A 20,306-nucleotide genomic window follows, 5' to 3' on the forward strand; every position below is an offset into this window, starting at 1 on the left:
ACTTGGCAGTGCTAGGCTTACATCTAGTTGGACTAGATGATCTTAAGGGTCTTTTCCAACCTAAAGGATTCTATGCTTCTGTGATGCTCAGTCATGTCAGAACGCACACCTGCATGAGACTTAGTATGCTGTTCTGATTTACCTCTGTTCCCAGCCACCTGGTCACAGATGTACATAATTTTTTTTACATTATTATTTATTTAGCTAAAAATCTTTAGAGAGTTTGAATTCAGACACTTGCATTTTCCCAAACTGACAAATTTCAGCTTTGCAACTGCATCTGAATTCGCCCAATAAATAGAGTGCTGGAGCTGTTATTCAATCTGAATAGACTAAGCAACAGACTACCAAATGATTGAAAACAGGAGCAATTTTTTCCCCATGACAAATAGTTTTCCAATATTAATCACATCAAAGAGATTCTTAACTGCTTGCTGTTCTGGATGTTTCAGTATTTTTGTAATCACATATTAGTGGATTCTGAGGGGTGGACAACACAGTTGCTGCATCTCTTGCCAAAGGAAGAAGCTCAGCTGTCTGACAGTGCCAGTTAGGACATTCGTTAGCCGTGGATCTGAGCAAGCAGCTTTTGTGTGATTAGAAAAAATTGATCTCCCAATGAAAAATGTTCAGTTTTGGATTTGTTTCTGGACTGAAGGTTCTCCTTCATATTGCTGTATCCTATTCCTGTCCTCTCAAAGTTCAGCCTGCTACTCCATTAGACTTCTTTTACCCTATACTGGTGCCTTCCAAGTCCTGCTGGCCACCTCCAGGCCTTGGCTACAATTTCGCACTCTGCTGTCACACCGCAAGTGTTTCAAGCTTAATTTCTCTTCGTATCTACAAGGAAGGAGAGAGACAGAGACAAAGCTCTGCTACTAGCAGAACACTGTCCGACAAGCTTCCCTCATCGTCTTTCATGCTCTCCTTAGCTTGAGAAATGGGCTCAAACCAGGAAATGGTAGAATAACATTTATACCTAGTGTTAAAGCCCAACCGTCTGAGATTTTACAACAGTTGACAGCACCCATTAGGTACATGTGTACACCAGTCCCAGCTACAGCACACTTAAAAACTGGGAGCAGAAATAAGCACATACCTGTTTTTCATTATAGGACATAGAATTACCTTAATCACACCACACACAGATTGACTTATTTTTCTTCCCATGCTTCTTCCTACTCTTCCAAAGTATCGGATAGTAATAAGAGTGTCAGGAAACATCTGATGCTTCTGTGCTCTACAGAGTGCCCTATCCTAGTCTTAATTCTGATCCTGACTGGACACACTTGGTTTACCCCAGTACAAATTAAAATTAACTAGCAATAATCAAATTTTATGATTTCATAATCATGACCAAATCATAAATAATTCAAATATTATATTAATAACACATAAACTTTTGAGAGGTCATACAACTATGAAAAATAATCATCTGCTCACTTAACAAATCACTAGCAGTCATACACATAGAATTTTAATGGGTAGAATTCAAATTAAAACCTGATCAAAATGCAAAATCTTAATTAGTTTTGAGAATATGCATCTTAGCTGAATATCACTGTCCTTCATGCATTTCTACCTATGATCATTTTAACTACTTTAATCATTAGACAATAGATCACAGTTTCAAAATATGGTATTTTTTGTTTCCTTTTATCATTGGACACTTTCAGGTAGAAAATTAGCTGTTCAGCTGAGGAAAAAAAAGAAGGAATATGGCTTCTTTCTTTCTTTTTTTGTGTGAAAAACCTCAAAATTGCCCCAATTTTCAACAACAACAAAAAAAGAGACAAAAAGAAAGGAATAGAAAGATCATAAATTTTTTAGTTTTTGTTAAAAAAAATCCTTTTGCATTGTTTTCTAGAAAAGGATTATTTAAAATATTTATTTATATATTTAAAGAAAATGAGCATCTTATAAAAATAATTCCAATAAAAACTTCAAACATCTAAATATATTACTACACAAACTGAGTGCACAGAGATCCAATCTATATCCATTTATATCCAAGTCTAAGACTATACTCAACAAACAGCTGGCAGAAGATGATTTGGTTAACACCCAGCTAAGGGGTTCACAGGTTGAAATCATAGCTGTAAAAATTAGATGCGGTATTCTCAAGTTAAGAAGCCATGACAAAAATGGGTTTATTATGTATACCCAGAAGACTACTTTAAGGTTTGAAACTGTAAAATTCAGTGACACCAACAGCAGTGAGTGAGAATTCTAAGATGGAGAATGAAATACCAGTTATACGATAAATAAACAAGAGTACAATCTGGTAATTATTTCTGGATAGAATCTTCATAAAACTGTGTAAACAGTTTAAAGATACTTTTTTTTTTAAAGACAGAGGTTTTTGTTTTTTAATATATATTCTGAAGAGCTTTTTCTCAATTTAAAGTATGACTCACTGATTAGCTTGATATGTTGATATTTAGTTGCAGAAAATATTTTCCCAAAATATCAGAGAAAACTTCACTGGAACTAGACATCATACAAGGTGGAAGTTACAGCAACATAACGTTAAAGGAGAAGCAAAGCCCACATCTGCTAAATGTTTTCATGAGAAGACACAAGAATATATTTTTGCAACTCTAAAGATTATTCTGTGTATTTACAAGCTAACAAAGAGTATGAAAAAGCAGCAATGAAAGAGTGCACTGTTTCAGGTAAGGCTCAGAAGGCAACAGCAGGCAATTTAAGATTTCTGCCCTTTTTTCCCCCTCTCAAGGATGTACTCCAATGGTTTACAGATAACTGACATCTGTGTACTTTAAAGACCAAGGCCCTCAGTAATTTTTCCTACTTTTAAATTTGTAGAATACAAACCTTGATCTCAAAAAAATAAAAATAACCACACAGTGGTTCAGAAGCACTAAACTATCTACCAGTCCTTATTGAAATATTCTTAGTATGCATATAAACCTTGGGTTTATCCCTTTTATTGACAGGCATATCCTGTGGCTAACGTTTGCGCCTCTACAAGAGGTTTTGCCTGCTGGTCCACTGAAATTTCACCTCTCACCAAACCTTGTTTGTTCAGGTCCTTGAACAACCTTACAAACCCTAAATCTTTTACCTCTTTTGTTCCTCTTTTAAGACAGATTTTACTGTTTCTCGCAGCTTACAAACTACTGACGCACACGAGAACTCCAACCACTTTATAAACACAGAGGTGGGCTCCAGCAGAGTGCCATCAGCAACTCATAAAGCCTCCCAGATTCCACTGCTGTATTTAAAAAAATCTAAGCCAATCCTCACAAAAAGCAAGATCTAGTAAGAGACATAGTTTGTTCGGTCCTAATTCTCATACTGAAAGATTTCAATCAGTTCAATGCTATAGTTTTCATGAATTTTCTTTCAAGTATCATCGACTCTCAAAGCACTTCACTGAGATGCAGATCAGCAAAGAGTGTTTAGAAATTTGGGTAAATACAATGGAGGTGATACTGCCCACAGCAATCAAGCACGAACTGAAAAGAAACATCTCGTGCCGCAGCATGGGCACAGGCACACGGCAAGCCATCACAAGGAACGGCATGTGGGAATATTTAATTGCTTGTGAAATAGATGCCATTTCACAAATTTTAAACAACACGAGCACAAACCTATCTCCACATGAAAACCAGTAAAAAGGTAGCGCAGAGGCATTCTGGAAACAGAATGAGCTATTATTTCCCTCCCGGCAGCCATCAGGGTTGAGAAAGACTCGTAGACTCCCTGTGACCCCAGAATGTGCTTTAAAGTTTGTTTAGTGGCTTTTCTGTGGTTATACAGAAACAGTTCACTTTTGGAACAACCACCCTCAGCAATGAGCATGCACACACCCCCATGCCTTCATCCAGTCATTGCCGGCTTCCCTTATTTCTCTGAAAGGAGGGAGCGCTCATTAATGATTTAGCCATTTCTTCTGACAGACAAACCTTTGGGGGATCTCAGTGATAAGCATTAACTGGAAGGTGGCTACCAGTCACCCTGGGGGGCTCCTGGAGCTAACCTGTGCCACACAATGCTTTCCATCAAAAACCAGACAGATTGGGTCACTACCACCACAGGTGCCTGCAGGCAGGCAGGCTTCATTCTGTTTGAGCTCTTTCAGGACAAAAATGCTCATAATTGTAGGACTCTCAAGTATTTTTTGTTAAAGACAGACTGGCATTTAGCATCTGTGATAGACTGGCATATTAAGTATTTCAGTTGTGTGCAAACCCCTCTTTGTAGCTCAGCGCTCCCGGTCTTTTCCTGAACTGGGGCGGTTCTGCTGCTCCTGGCATTTTTGTGTGGAAGTTCTGGGTCATCCCTGCTCTGACATGTTTGAGAGCTTGTGGGCAGAACACCAGGCTTCAACCAAATTACTGACAGAACTGGGGTGATCGAATTGGAGAATTTCTAGCTTCTGTTTCCAGATCTAAAGCATTTAGTGTTTCTGATTGTATCTTCTTGCTGCATGAATACTTAATAATTAAATTACTGAAACAAATTGGTCTGAAGATTATGCTGTCAAATGCAGCATTTTAGAATTTCAAGCAAGTTTACTATAAAATAAATCTCTACCTAATGTTTAATCTCATTTGTTTTTTCCCACCTGATTTTACATTTAATTTACTTAATAATTAGCATTTCTAAATTTCTTTTGGTTACAACAGAAATATCAACCAGTTGCCCATTCATTGTAGAAGTATCAGTTCTCTCGGGAGACCCCTCTTCCCTATGGTATATGATGACAGATAGCCCCAATGAATACTGGTGGAAAGGGCTGAGTGTAGGGCCCAATAATAACAAGTATTAGTATTTTAATATTAATATAAATATTATTAACAGAACAGCATGCAGGAATTGCTGGCATGACGTAACAAAGCCTATTCTATAAAACACAGGCAAAGGCCAGCTGCAAATAAGGAACAATAAGGAACAGCATCTTTTACTCCATCAGTCAAGGAACTATAAGACAGCTCAAGGTCAAAATTTTTGATATCTGAAATTGAGTAAAACAAACTCTATCCAGACTTCTTACTTGCACTTACGAGTAACTTTTATTGATGCTTGTGCTGTTCACCATGTGTCAACAGTATTATCAAAGGAATGTCATCAGCATCTCAAAAGCATCACTTGAGTTACAATTGCCAAAAGTAATTCTAAGCCCATGGTCAAAAAAGACCAAAGACAAAGAAAGCAAGGTGGTTGTTGTAACTCAGCATGAAGGTAACTTAGCAGAAATATTCACTGGGAGTTCAACCTCCAAATGAAATAGGTTCTATTTCAGTGTTACAATCTTGTTTTTCTGAATACTTCGAAACACTCCAGAAAACAATAAAGAAACAGAAAAAAAGTATTGCTTTTAATTACTCCAAAGTTTTAGATGTACAAAGTTATCGTATATACTTTCATGTTGAAACCTGGTATATGAATTTAGTAGAGAATGGCAAGATTTTATAGTTCAATTTAGAAAAACAAAGCAAATCCCACGCAAACCCCAAACTCAAAACACGGATGGGACATGCTGACACAATTATAACAAGTTACCAGATGTGGCACTCAATGGTGAGCATTACTGATTCAATTCATCATCCAAATAACTTATATGCCAAGTTCCAGTCCCGAAGCCCCTGAAAGGCTGCCTGCCCTGCAAGCAGAGCGCCTGGCGGGCAGCCCGCATCAGGCTCTGCTGCTGCAGGCACACTGCTGAGATTCTAAAGCTAGTTCATTTATTGCTTATACCACGCAGCAGGCCCTGAGCCTTACAGAGTCTGCCAAACTGTTGCTGTGCAGAAACAATTTTCCATAGAGCTATTAAAACCTTAAAATCACAATCAACCACATATTTCAATGGGAAGTGAAGAGAGTACAAAATATTTATCCTTCTGAAATTTCCACTGAAATCAAAAGGAAAGTGTGTGGGGGTAAAAATAGTTTTCCGAATGTTGAACCTGAGACAAAAAAACCTGTAAGGACTTTAAAATATAGATCAATATTACATGTATTAGCATACCTTTTTTAGCGCTTCCCTGCTCTATTTAATTTCTAGTTATTGACATACATATAAAGTTTATATTTTAATAGTTCTAACAGTAACCTTTTGGCCAACTTGACCTTCCATCTGAAGTACTGAACTGTTACATTCAATTTCTGTAACAGAAATTTAGACACAAATATTACATTTTAACTATTGCCAGCAACTGTCTATCTGCCATTACAACTGAAATCTACCGAGACTAAAATTTAATTGCATTCATTGTTTTAAATAGATCATGAAAGAGTATTTTTAAAAAGGAGCTTTTCCCTGATTCCAGTAGGTGGCAATAGTTCTGCCCTAAAAAGCTCAGAGAAACTGGGTGCTTCAGAAGGAGAATGAAGCACCGCAACCCTGCCCACACACGCTGGACTGGGGAGGCTCTGAATTAAATCAACTAACAAAGCTATCAAAAGAATGATTCCTCCACTGTCAACCCTAAAATTCACTGGAAATCATTAATGTCGTAACTGAAAATGGAGCCCCAAGGAGATTTAAATAATACTCTAAGACCACTTCAAACAAGATAATTATTTCATGCCTCATTTGTGAGAGTGAGCACTTAACATAGAGTGTCGCTCTGCTTTGATTTGTGCATGCAGGTGCAATACCTATGCCAAATCTAAGGAATTTTATAAAACACAGAAATGGTAAGTGTTTACACTATCTCTAGTTTATGACATTTATAAACATTGTATACCAAAGTCTTCATTGTTAGATGAAACTCAAAGTTTTGGATCTGGCAGTAGAAGAACTCGACAGAAATCAAAGTAATCATCTATTTTCCATGGCCTCTGACAACTTAAAAGAACTTTACATAAATAAGTGCTTTTTAACAATAGTTATTTTGCCAAGAAAATATGCTAAATGGGAACATACATCATCTGAATCACAGATTCTGAAGAACTAAATAATCATGCAGAACCTCAAACTTGTCTCATTATCATCTGTGCAAAGCTAAAGTGACAGCTGTGGAAAGCCACAGGAAAAAAGAAAATCTATACATCCTACAAGCAAGAAGAAATGCCCAAAGAGCTGCTGTTCTGAAGTATGACCTGCCATCTAACAGACTGCCTATTTCCTACCCTGTACTAACCAATGAGCGAAGTTAAAATAAGGTCACAACTTTAAATCAAATGAATCAATAATTCCAGCTCATCTTGTGCCAGTGAGAGATTGATGTTACTGCCTCCATTCTCAAGGAAATGAACCACACATGCAGACAGGACAGACAATAATTTATATGAATTAAACTCATCAAACATATTGAATTATTCAACAGTCCTAATGCAGAAATGTGTTAGTTTATTTTCCCTCAAAAGAAAAAAAAAAAACAACCAACCTCTGAAAACTTCATCCTTTTAAGGAGAGAAGATATCACAATGTCACTCTATCAGATGATGTGATTATTGAAGAGTTACTTGTTATGGAATAAAGGTGTCTAAGATTTGGATAAGGGATGCTGTTAAAGGTACAAGCTGCTGTAAGGAGGACTAGGTTCGACCCTGCTGAAGGTTCTTTATCAATAAAAAGCCTCAACCACACGCATCTTTCAAAAATATTTTCCGCCCGCAAAACAGAGGAAATGTCAGTTTAGTAAATCCATTTCAGAGTGTAAAAACCTAAAGGAATTTGCTGAGACAATTTTGACTGAGGATTTTTATTTAAATCTGAACTTCAGAGTCAATAACCGAATACACGTGAAAAACAACTATCGGAAATACTCCCCTCTCAGAAGAAAAATCCACATGCTCCCAAATATGAGTCAGTTCCTTTTGCTTTGGCTCCAAGGCAGAAGGGGAAATCCCCAGATCTCTCCCAGCAGTAGCTCCCTGCACGCTCATGCTCTCTGGTGAAGCATCCTCCTCTACCCCTTGCACCAATTCCCTTGGCCGAGGAGAGCGCCGGGGCCATGCTCTGCCCTGCTGTGAAACCCCCCCGTGGAACCCCCCCGGTGAGGTGTGGACATCTTTCAATCTGTCCCTAAAAAGATGAGCAGCTGAAGAAGCTCATTAGCAGCAGGCTCCTATGGGCAATAAATGACTCTCTTCTCCAACGTACGTTTCATAAGAGAGACAGAAAAGCTGCAGGAATTATCCACATACTCTAAGCACACTGACAAGAGACTGCCAATTCTCTCATACATGTTGGCATTTTTTTCCTTCACTTTCCTATCTATCTCCTTTGTCATCTAGGAGCAAACATGCTTTTTAAATGGGAAACGAGTATTTTCCTTCTAGTCCCATCTCAGCTGACCAGAGAATGACTGAAATGAGCAGAAAGCTTGCTCCTTCAACAGGATGTAAATTCAAATTTTAAACACCATAGCATCTTCTTTCTTCCTTGGACCACTTTTAAGTGGTGAAGAGCACCAACTTTTTCCATTTAAATAACACAATTTTTCCTGACACAAACCAGCATTTGGGAATGTTTTAGCTCACAGGCCACTTTTGCTTTTCTATTCCAGTTACCTCAATGCTATAGCATCTGAAATAGTTGTTACAACAAGTAACCCAAATAGCTGTCAGCATCTGTCTCTTCATCATTCTCTACCAGAATGCCTTTTAAATAGTAACTTAGAGTAAGATCTAGAAGCAGTATTCAGCAGCAAAGTGCAATACAAATGAACAGGCAGAGAACAAATGTACAAAAGATGTTTCAAACCAACCAGTCCTGCTTTAAAATCCCATTTTGTGCTGGGTGTCTCCAACAAATAAATTTTGTCTTCAGCATATAAACTGAACGTTTCCAGAGTCAGCATACATTCACTTCATAACAGGACTGACTAAGAATATTTTGCCCTTCCTTACAAGCATCCAGAATTTGCCACTGGTTGAATAGATTCAATGAGTTAGAGCTATTAATAGTAATTCCTAAGTAATTGCCCTAAAGGAATGTAAATAGTTTCAGTTTAGATTATCATGTTGCTCTGCTCATTATTTTAAACCTAAAATGCAGACAGAATATACGAAGGACCATAATTGTTCAGGTATTAGATGGAGTCAAAAATAAAATAATAAAAAATGTTTTCCCCCCCTTGAACATTAAAAAAAAATAATGAAGAGACTATAGCCTCTGTTAAAGTTACAACAAAATTCCACCCTCAATTTAAATTATTAAGTACATATATAGATTTAACTATAAGATCTCTTTAAGCATTTAAAAATATGGTAATCAGGCCCACCATGAAATAATTTCCTTTTGAAGGAACTTAAAAACGTGATGTCTCAAAGATTTCAGCAGCAGGAAGAGTGGCTGAAAGGATCAGAACATTGAAATTGCACTTATTTTGCTTCCTACTCTTGCATCACCCATAACACATACAAATCATACAATTACGCGATTGAGGACAGAATATTCTGCATCACTTTATCGTTCTATTCTTCCTATTTGTTCTTACCAGTTAGCAGAGATGGCATTAAAATATGCATACCATATTTCTTAAGTTCTTCTTCTACCTCCCTAGGTCTCCAGAATCATACCAGTACATGTAACCATTATACTGTGACTACACTCTCTAGCATCCTCCTCCCAGAAAAGACCTTGTGCCTTAGATTTTAGGCTGACAAAGACTGTAATCGCTTTCAGATCTTTTTTTCATTTCTGTTTTCGCACACCTCACTAACATGTATTAGATACTATTATGCTGAAGTACATACTCCTAATCAAACAGGACAAATAGAATTCCGTCCTGCCACCCTGCTACTCCAGGTTTCCATACGTACTGACAATGGTGAAGATAATCAGAATTCAATTCTACTTGAAACTGCATATATTTTAGTTTCCTTTCCTAAATGATCTCAGAGAGGAGAAGGGGGGATTTTATATTCTGGTTCCTACTGAAGTGATGAATATTTCAATTTAGTAAACATTTAGCATATTGTCCAGAAAGAAATTTCTCTAAGGTTACTGGTTATAACTGCAGCTCTTCTGAGTGCTGCCAATATACATGCAGATGCAAATATTCTGTAGATCCTGCTACTTTCCTGAATCATTTACTCGCTCTACTACCTTTCTAGTAATGTGAGAACCATAATCCTATGTATAATCTTCATCTATTGATCTGAAGACTTAGTAAGAGAAATACTAGTCTCTCCTCTAATTGCTGTTGAATTAAGCAGCACTTTTCAATGCAGGGTGGTGTAGAAAGATTTCAAATCATCATTTCGGCAGTAAAATCTTCTAACCATACTACCTGCATGACAAAACAAACAATGTCTACCCGTGGACAGAGGAGTACTTCATTTCTGGAAGGCTGCTCTGGTGGTAGCCTTTCCGTGGTAACAGGAAAGGTCTATATACCCATTCCCCATGAGGTACTGAAAATAGATTCCCAGTCTTTAAATGTGTGAATACGCACATACATTTCTTTTGGCATTAGTAAAGCAGTCACAGCAACTTTTACAAATGTACTTATAAAGATGCTTTCGCAATGTGACAAGACAGTGACTAGCAAAACAAGCATAATGAACTTATTTATGTCTGTCTGTACTTAAAAGCAGCAAAAGGAACTTGACATTTCTAGAAAAATCTAACGTTGCTACAAAGAAAAAGTATTCTAATCATTTTAACAGTCTCATCTGCTATGCATTAGACAACAGGCAGCTCTGTATGAATGTAAAGCTCCCCAGAATACTCCTGAGGCTGTGACAGACACTGGCATGTCCCCCATTGGATGTAAACCAGGCTGTTGCCTGAGAATCCAGCTAATGAACTCCCCCCCCCCCCCTTTTTTTTTTTAACCACTGGAATCTAATTAGCATCCACACTTGAATGCCAAGGTCGTTAGGCTCATTCCTGTGGTGGAAACTCTCCTGAAGCTGGGAACCAGGGTTTGTCTGCCTGCCTGACCTGCTTTCTCACATTGCCCAGGTAATTTAAACCCACTTTACCCCAGAACAAATTTCCAAGATACAGTTAAAACTCCTCAGTAAACTGACAGATAGGAGCAACAGGCACAGAGCGACACAGAGCAGCATTACCGAGCATCTGTAAACATGCCATTAATTTTACACAGAACGAAGGAGCTCAGGAGAGCACTGGCCAGAGGAAAATGAAGAGCTTCCCAAACGCAGAGCTCTTCTTGCACTCGCCTTTGCACTGAATGTTTATATTGACGAAAGCTGGATTCTCCATGAAGCATTAAACTCCCATAGCAGGGTGATGTTCCTCTAATGAAGTTAATAAAAATGGCTGAAGAAAGCAAATCACTCAGCTCCTCTCCCTTTATAGATTTCTGTTCCCAGTCACCCTCCTTCAGGGACTGTGGAGTCCTGCCAGCTAGTTTTGTGGACAGGATGGCTTCTAGGCTTTTCTCTGATCTGCAGATGATGTTGTTATTTCTTCATATTTTGTTTACTGTATAAAGTCAACATCTTTCTCTCCAGAGGGAGAGTGCTCAGAGTCACTCATGAGAGCCTTTTAGCTCACAGTTGTGGGCCTGCTGTGGTCTTGACAACATACTCATGTCAAGGTTAATGTCATGTCAAGGCACTATTAGTAGGTCCTTTCCTTGCACGGTTATTCTTTCAACTGCAGTAAGAATATTAATGCAATTTAAAGTTACTTCTAAAGCATTGTTGGCTGGCCTTTAGGGTTATTGCAATTACATGGACAGAAGTTTCAAGGTTTCCAACAGTACTCTGGGAGTAATTGTAATTGTGGGGAAAAACTAGATTTCAGTTTGTGCTCTGAAAGCACAGAACTGAAAGCAATCACCTCCACATTCAGTCCTGGCTGAGACTGACTCTGCTCATGACCTCTGTCATGCCACCCGAGCTTCATATTGGAATTTTCCCATTGCATCCCCATCTGTAAAAGTGAGATAATGCTTTTTATCGACATTGTGGGGATTTTATAATTCGATGTTCATGAAGAGAACAGAACTGCAAGCCCTTCTGTGCTACTGCTAAATGCAAAACTTCCCTAAATCTTGGAGAACAGAGTCCCAACACAGAACCCTCAGACCACACAGAGAGAGAAGACACAGCTCTTCTTCTTTTATTACAAAGTGAATAATTTAAGAATATTCTTGCTCACTGTTTTGAAACCATCCTTTATATGTCCCTGGGCAGAGCTGGAGGCAGCAACGTTTGCATGTCAACAGTTGTTTTGTTAACAGGTTCAGTAATACCAAGGGCAGCACAGCACGTGACTGCACTAGTGCCCTGGGCAAGACGCTCCTCTCTGTGTTATTCCAATACCAGTCAGGCTTATGTAACTGATTAAATAATAAAAAATAAATCTTTATTCTTTGTCTTCTATGTATGATCTTACAAGTGCACCTGTTGCACATTACCCATACTGCTTCAAGACCTGATTTGGACTTGGTCAGATTTATTCTTATGCGGTCTCCCTCCCCCAGGTCCACTGCTGGCCACTGAGTTCCCTTATATTCAAAAGGACCAAAATGCTATATTCTTCTTGAAAAACATTTGGATGCTCTAATTGTCTCCCTATGTTTCTATGACAACCACAGCAACATAAACAGCCTTGCTGGCAGCCACAGGAGACTGAAATCTCTGCTCTCTTCCCTCCCCTCCCCAGAACTTCTCAATGTAGAACACACCGTAACCGAATAAATACGATTAACAATAAACATAGAGGTGATGTCTAGTACACCAGGCTGGCACTGGGGAAACTTCCTGCAAATAAAAATACCTTACAGTATTTTATGATAACAGTCAAAACATTGCCTGTTATGTCAGTGTTATCGAAGTACCTTGGGACCAACTGTGAAGAACAGTGGAAAGCTATAAATACATAAACAGGAGGGTTTTCTATGTCAGCTTGTGCAGCTGCAGAGAGCTTTAAAAAAAATATGACACGGCCTTCTCTGTTGGTGCCTCTAAGCACCTCTCACCTTGCTGGTATGTTACACATCAGGAATAGATAAGCCCCTGAGTGAGTGTCAGGACAGTTGGGGTTAAGACAGCTGCAGAGCTATGTGGCTCTACACACATCATATGATGTGACCACAGGCACCTCTCCATGGCTGCAGCTCCCGGCGTTCCAGCAGGAAAATCATAAACAAAATGTGAGTGCAGCAGCAGTGAAATGCTCTACACAGCACTGTCAATCCAAGTCCAGCAGAAGCCATTTCTCTGAACCTCCTACATCAGGCAGGATAGTCAGAGCTGCTGCTTTTGCTAATGCTCAGACAAACTGAGGTCCAACAAATCCCAAACAAATAGGTCAGGTCTTCCTTCTCTCCTGAGCAAAATTAATGGCAAAATAAATTGGCCATATGAGGCCAGTGTAACTCTGGATGTTTTAAGCCATTTAAACTCATTCAGCCAATACTAGATGGCATGAAGCCATCAGAATACACAGGAGTTACAAAGAGGCTGCATGTGATAATTATGGTTATCAGCTGTCCATAGATCACAAAATCATCTTTCAAATTATTAAACCAGTTTCTGGTCATAAAAATGTCATGTATTTTTAAAATAACTGCCACTGTATGTCTAGCTTGTGACAAAGTAACTTTGTGAAACGGAGGGCTGCAATTTCAAGCGTCAGCACAGACGTAATTTCTTCACCAGTGCTGTTAGTTTGTCTTAGGTACTTGTTCTCCCCATGCTGCCAGAAAGATAAAGATGACTCCTGCTGCTCTGAGACACAACTGGGGATGTAACCACACCATTTTCACTGCAGCAATCTTCTCACTTGGCAGAGAAATCCTATGGCTTTGTGGGACTGATTTTGCTGTAAAGCAGCCTGAGGATTTGAGGAAGCGGAGTTGGGGAGGTTACGTGAACGTGAACCCTTGGAAGCCAAAATCTATGGGGATTCCCTCTGGACCACTAAGCAGAAATAGATGTATCTGTGAGGAGGTGAAATGCCTGCCTGTTCCACAGAGCTTGGAATGCACAGAGGGTGCCACCTGACATTTCACAGCTTGAGGGAATGGCTTTTAGAAAACTGCCTGATTACACAGACCAGGTGGAGACAAGATTAGAAATTAATGAAAGAAACACTAGAAATAGGGATGAACATACAATCTTTGGTAAAAGAAATTTGGATATTTTATTAGTTTTCCATCTTAAGGCAGGACTTCCACTCTAGTGACTACCAATATAACAAATTTTAAATGGTTTAATTTTCTCTTGAAAGATTTTGAACAGAGTCCTTATGCTACGGAATTATTGTACAATATGGGAATACTGTATTTTGCAATATGGAAAGGAAGCATTTCTTCTTTCCTATCTAATTTGCTCCAATACGCTGTACAGCAAGGAGTGTTAGTGAGAGTGAAACATGAATATAAAAGGATTACCAATGCCCACATTTACTACGTTATACAATAACACTGCTTAATAAAGAAAGTTTGATTTTATCTATCAACTATGCATAACAAGTTTATGTTCCCATTTAGTCTTCCTGCATGCTAGTACCATTTTGCTAACTACAGACATGCTACTTAAAACAACAGCCTATATGAAATGAACGTTGACTTGCAATACAGAGATCTGTTACCTTACACATATGAGAGTCCAAATACTGCAGAGCACATCAGGATATTAAGTAATATGCAAGGTATGTTGTATAACGTGCCATTGAAGACAGCCACAGAACAAGCAAGACAGATGAGATTTTTTCGTTTTCACACTTATTAATAATAGTAATAGCCCCAAAATGATCACAGTCCTTTTAAATTATGATTACAAAGAATATAAACTACCCTCTTCTGCATCTGGAATGAACTACTAGGCATAACATTCTAATAGTACTGAAATCAAAAGGAAGGCAATTTTAGAATAATTTTAAGTTAATGATTCTACAATTGGTAGATGTTTTCATACCTTCCAACCTCTGCCCAATAAGATTTACTGCCACTAAGGCACTTGGTTTTAACTTCTGAGAAGTACACGTGAAAGTTAAAAAAATAAATAAAGAAGAAAGCCCAAACCACCACACGAACCTTCGCCTATTTCCCAAGTATGTTTATGGCATGTGGGTGGCATAGATGAATTATGGCATGAAGGTTTTATCAGGAGTAATTATGTAATTCCCTTGTGGCACTGAACCATTCTAAACTCTAATCCAAGCCCTAATCTTTATTAAAGTATTGATAAAGCCTTTACTTGATGTTGTTCCAACTCATAAAGCCATTCCTTAAGAACAGTCAATACTTCAGAAAACTTGAAGATTGCTGTGACTTCACAGGGAATCTTTGTGCTGCTTAAGAAAAAGAGGTGTGATGTATTTTGAAGTTGCATTGGGACTTATCTATGAATGCACACATTTTTACGCCCCAAGTGCAACATAGGGCATGACACTGTTTTTAAGCACAGGAACACAGAAATCTGTGCCCACAAACCATGCTTTTGACAATTTGAACTTTTCACATTTTTATCATTTTAGATTATTGAGCTGGGCAACTCAGTTTCTTCAGTAGGCCAATATTAAAAGTGTGGTTTAATTAAAGCATTTAAAAAGAAAATTAATTCAGAGGGCTTTAAGTGTATACCTAGGGAATGTGCCACCTCAAATGAATGAAGACATCAAGGAGAAGTAATTTTCCTAATTGCTAGTGCACTTCTGCCATACTTTTAACTGGCAGACTACACCAAACTGGCTGCACACATCAGGGTCAAAGCTTTTATTTATAACAGTTGTTACAATGTAATCACCCATTTTTGACAATGCCAAGTTATTTTTGTCTTTCAGAACATCCCAAGAGTAACATTTTAAGCAAAAGCATTCTCAATAGCATAAAATACACCATCAGTACAGCACAAGACCAGAAAATCTTGAAGTGACATACCTGCCCCAAGCTGCTTTCATTGTAGAATCTTTATCAACAGGAATGCATGAGGACTCAACAACACTTGATTTATTCAGTTTGTAGCAGAGACCACAGTCTGGATCTAACATACATCCATTACAATAACTGAAAGAGAAAGGAATAAATACTTAAGCAACACTTTATTCATTTGTACATGTCAAAACCAACAGCATCTCCTAATCAATCTTGGGATGCACATAGTCAAGTTGTCAGTGATGGAGACAAGATAATAGAAACTGCCCAAAAAATAATACAGATTGCTTTTGCCTTCTTCTGTACCACATTTTTGGTGGCCCAGTTGCAAATCTCCCAGTGACACCTGATCAGGCTGTAGGAAAATTCACTCATGGAATGAATTTTAATTTTAAAAATACAGGTTGGGGTTGAAGAGAAAGAATCATACATCATACCTAATAACCAAACTAGGATTTGGGCACATATAGATATGGGAGTCAGTATGACATCATGATACCATGTGTCGCCATGTGGGAACTCAGCACCTGAGTTCCATTTATATTCAATGGAAGGAGTCAATACGTCAGTGGAGCCAATTCACATACAGGCATCTAGTGCCCAAAAATATCCTGCCTGCCCTTCACCTGTCACTGCAGAGTGTGCAGTGCTCTTGCAGTTCATTCCCATGCATCACAGTTGTGAGCTCCGTACAGGTATCTCTGACTTTTTGCGGAGTCTCAAAGAGCAAGCGATGCTTACATTTAGGCAAAGTTTCCTCAATGCAATCTTGCAAGCTCTCCAAGTGACTAGACTGTAAAACTGTTCTCCAGACTCCACTGGTTGCACTGACCACATCCCCACTGACTACTGGGAAACTAGACACAAAGTGCCCTACAAATACTTCACTTAAGTGTCAGTCTAAAACCTGCCCCTGAGAACAAACTGAGTGGGATCTCGGGATGTGAGCTATGAAGGTATTCCAAACCCCTTCATGCAGTGCAAGTTATCTGAAAACTTCTGGCACAAGCCTCCCCAGATCTTGCAAATGCTCAAGACCATTGCTGCTGTGGTTAAATTACCCAGGTGTTTATCTTCCCCAGAAGCAATCTCAGATCCAGAGATACATCCTCATCAGTAAAGCCCCTAATATATTCTAAGGGATAACTTCAGGAGTTAAAAATAGGAGAATGGAAAACTAAACAACATGGAATAAGTCTGGAAATTTGAAATTAGAATTAAACTTTGAAATGTAACATCTGGAAATGTATAATTAAAATGACCAAAATAGCTTCAACATATACCCCTGTAACAACAAAACCAAGGAAATAATCTTTCTGAGTGTGTATCTTCATCATAACAATGACTTAGTGAATGAAGAAATAATCTGCTTAAACTACTACACCATGATGAGAAAAAAAGTAAAAGTAACTGTATAAAAAAGTCCCCAGATCAGTAAAGCAGATCATATGGATTTAAAAAGTCTGAAAGTACACATTTAAAATCTAGTCATTCAAACTTTTCTTACTATGATGTTTCTAAAAGAGTTATAAGGTTAACTAATATGGTAGTTGGCAAAAAAGAGGGCGGGGAAAGCGTTAAAAACAATTTCCTACTTCTCCTATGTTTCAGAAATTTGCTCTCTTTGGTATTGTGTGCTTTCTAAATTATCAAATTATTGCAGATTTTCCACGTTGTCTACTTTTTAGAAAATAAATCTATAAAGTAGACCATCCACTTGCTTAACTGATAGGTCAAATTCAGGTTTGAAGAGCCTTTTTTTTTTTTTTTTTTAATTTTAGGAAAGCTGCGTTAAATCAGCTCTTAATACAGAGATAAACTGCAGAAAATATTTTCACAATGGAGATGAAACAAAACTTTCAGGTAGAAGTCAATCATGTAACTGTAGTAAACATTTATTCTCTTGCAAAGATAAATGAGAAAATCATAACTCTGCAATTATCAATTATGAAAGGAAAGGAAAATTCCAATATTACATTAGTGAGACTTAGCTACATTTTGTTAATCAATATTAGGACAGCAATGGCAGCAACCAAAACAGTTGACAAGAACAGAAGACTGCAGATGAATAAAAACATTTTTATAAATCACAAGTGTGTTTAAGTATGTAATAATAATATTAAAAATAACTAAAAAATTATAGCAACTCCTAGTGAAAAGAATCCTATGATATCAAACAGGATGCTGGCATATGATTTTCAAATTGTAGAACATCTTCCACTCAAATTACATTGTAGATCAAGGTACCATTTAACAACATGAATTTCTAAAAAGACCCAGGGTGCTAGCACACCCAGCATGGCATCCTGGCAGAGAAAGCAGCCATTTCCAAATACTACATGCTATCAAGTGCAGCAGTGGATTTTTAAGTCAACTATATGCAAATTATATCCAATGTGAACGCCATGTGCAAAATTTAACACATTAAAGTGGACTTTAGGCAACAATTCTCTTTGGAAAATTTCAGGATTCAAGGTTTCTCTAGATTTATTCCTTTTAGGTTTTACTTCAAGCAGAAATATAGTCAAATACCCAACACCAGCCAGAACATCAGCAAGACACAGGAATGCAGAGGAATAACAATTACACACAGCTATGAGTGTCATCGTTATAGTGTTGCCAGCAGAGGACAGGATGGGGATTGGATGCCTCGTCATTTCCCTCAATGTCCTCACAAATATTGATGCACGAGATGAATGACAGAACTGAACTGTGTATTGTCTGTTCTGTCCTACGGGGCTCGCTCTATGGATAACTCCACATAACCTCATATGGCATTGGGTATCAGTAACCAGTCAATTCAAAAGCAGAAAGTATCTTATTTATTCTTCCCTCCCCATCTAGCAGTCCAGAAAAAATACGAGAAATTTGATTACTGAGTCTAGTGTCTGCCTACATGGCTGTTAATTCAGCTCTTCCTCGGGCTTTATTGGCTATGCACAACTGTGTTTTCCAGCTGGCATTCAACATAATAAAGGCTTCTGGATTTCATGTCATGCCAAATGTCAGAGGTTATAGTTACTCATAACAGTTTAAATAATTTAAAATTATTATTTTCCACAGCTTGGTTATTTTCCACAGCTTTTCTGAAGCTTGTCTTTCAGGTTGAAAAGTTAAATAACAAATATTTTAAAACCCTTTACCTTTGGGTTAGGATTTTCTGCCATTAGTTATATAGTGAGTTCATACAATCAGGCTTTGACTTTAGGTTTTAGAGACAAGACCAATTTATGTCAGAGGAAACCCAGAAATTCAATATGTAAGACTTAAAGTCCTTTCATATCTAACTCCCAGCAGACTTAGGGTAGGCAGTTGCTATTCAGACCATCTAGCATTCTTCTGTGCCCTGTTTTATCACTGATATAAAATTTTTATGTTGACTTTGATGAGGTAGATGAAGATGGATGTTTTTTTCCTCCAAAATCCCAACATATACACATTACAACTGTTTCATAACGCATTAAAGAAATCTGTATCAGTTAATAAAGACTAATGATCACTGAAGATGCAGCATGAAATAAGCAAGGAAGATTTTTTTTAAAAAAGAAGCAATTTAAAAACAACTGAAAAAGATTATGCGCTGAGGCTGTTTACTTTACATTTCTCTCTCAAGAAAGGGAAATAAAATATACAGTAGTTTCAGGCTTATGCTCTTCTTCATTCTAGCCCCATTACTATTTTTTAAACAAAAATATTTGAACAATTTGAAATTGAGCACATATTATTACATACATGTTTGTAGTGAAGTAAATAAATTAGGACACACAATATACCAGGAAAATAAATACACAATACTTACTGACATGAAACTATCTACTACAGAGCTCCTTCCTGTCCTCAAATGTACCTTCTTATCAGCCCTACCCAGATGTACCCAAATGTATGTCAGAATATAAATCTATAAAAATACTGACACTTCTTCAAATCTATACCACAGATCAGTTATGGCCTTGAAAGCTCTATACCCAAACACTCCAGGATGTCTATGTAGGAAAGGAAATTTGCATCCAATTATAAATGGGAAATGTCTTTCCTGCACTTTATAATGAAATATTTATATCCGTGCTAAGGTCCTGAGCTAGTGTCTTGTAAAAAGGTTCCTCCATGAAAAGCCAGCTGAAAATTCCCAGGCAGGATGGTTCTCAATCAGACTGACATCAAGACTGAAATACCTGAGAGAGATGATTTGATTTTGATGAAACCAGGCAGCATTACAGCAGAAAGGTTTTGCAGCGTGCCTATTTCCCTCCCTGCTCACCAGCTGGGCTCCTAGGCAACCCAACAAGAAGGCAAGTGTCTAGACTTCAGATACTTCAGCTTATGCAGCAGAATAACAACAACCAGGATAAGGCTCCGGAATTCCAAAGATGCCCAGCTTCTTTGCAGCTCAGTGGCATGAAGTCTACAGAACAAAAGTCTCAGTAGCATGGCCCCTCAGTTTATTGGAACCTGCCATGGAATGGGATTTTGGGGTTCCTGCTTCACTGTCAGAGCACGTTTACTGACAAGCTGACAGACCATTAGGAG

At 38.0% G+C, this 20,306-nt stretch overlaps 1 protein-coding gene across 1 annotated transcript in view; it reads right to left on the reverse strand.

Moving 5' to 3' along the window:
- The window catches only part of SLC2A13 (solute carrier family 2 (facilitated glucose transporter), member 13), a gene marked incomplete at its 5' end in the record, with an annotated part of 154,912 nt that overhangs the window by 9,670 nt on the left and 124,936 nt on the right, over window positions 1–20,306 (reverse strand). The window contains one exon of the mRNA XM_010581086.1: window positions 15,786–15,911. Coding sequence (XP_010579388.1) covers window positions 15,786–15,911 — 126 coding nt within the window. The remainder of the gene's footprint in view (window positions 1–15,785; window positions 15,912–20,306) is intronic.

This window comes from Haliaeetus leucocephalus, unplaced genomic scaffold (assembly GCF_000737465.1).
Source record: "Haliaeetus leucocephalus isolate CR32 unplaced genomic scaffold, Haliaeetus_leucocephalus-4.0 Scaffold751, whole genome shotgun sequence".
Lineage (NCBI taxonomy): Eukaryota > Metazoa > Chordata > Aves > Accipitriformes > Accipitridae > Haliaeetus > Haliaeetus leucocephalus.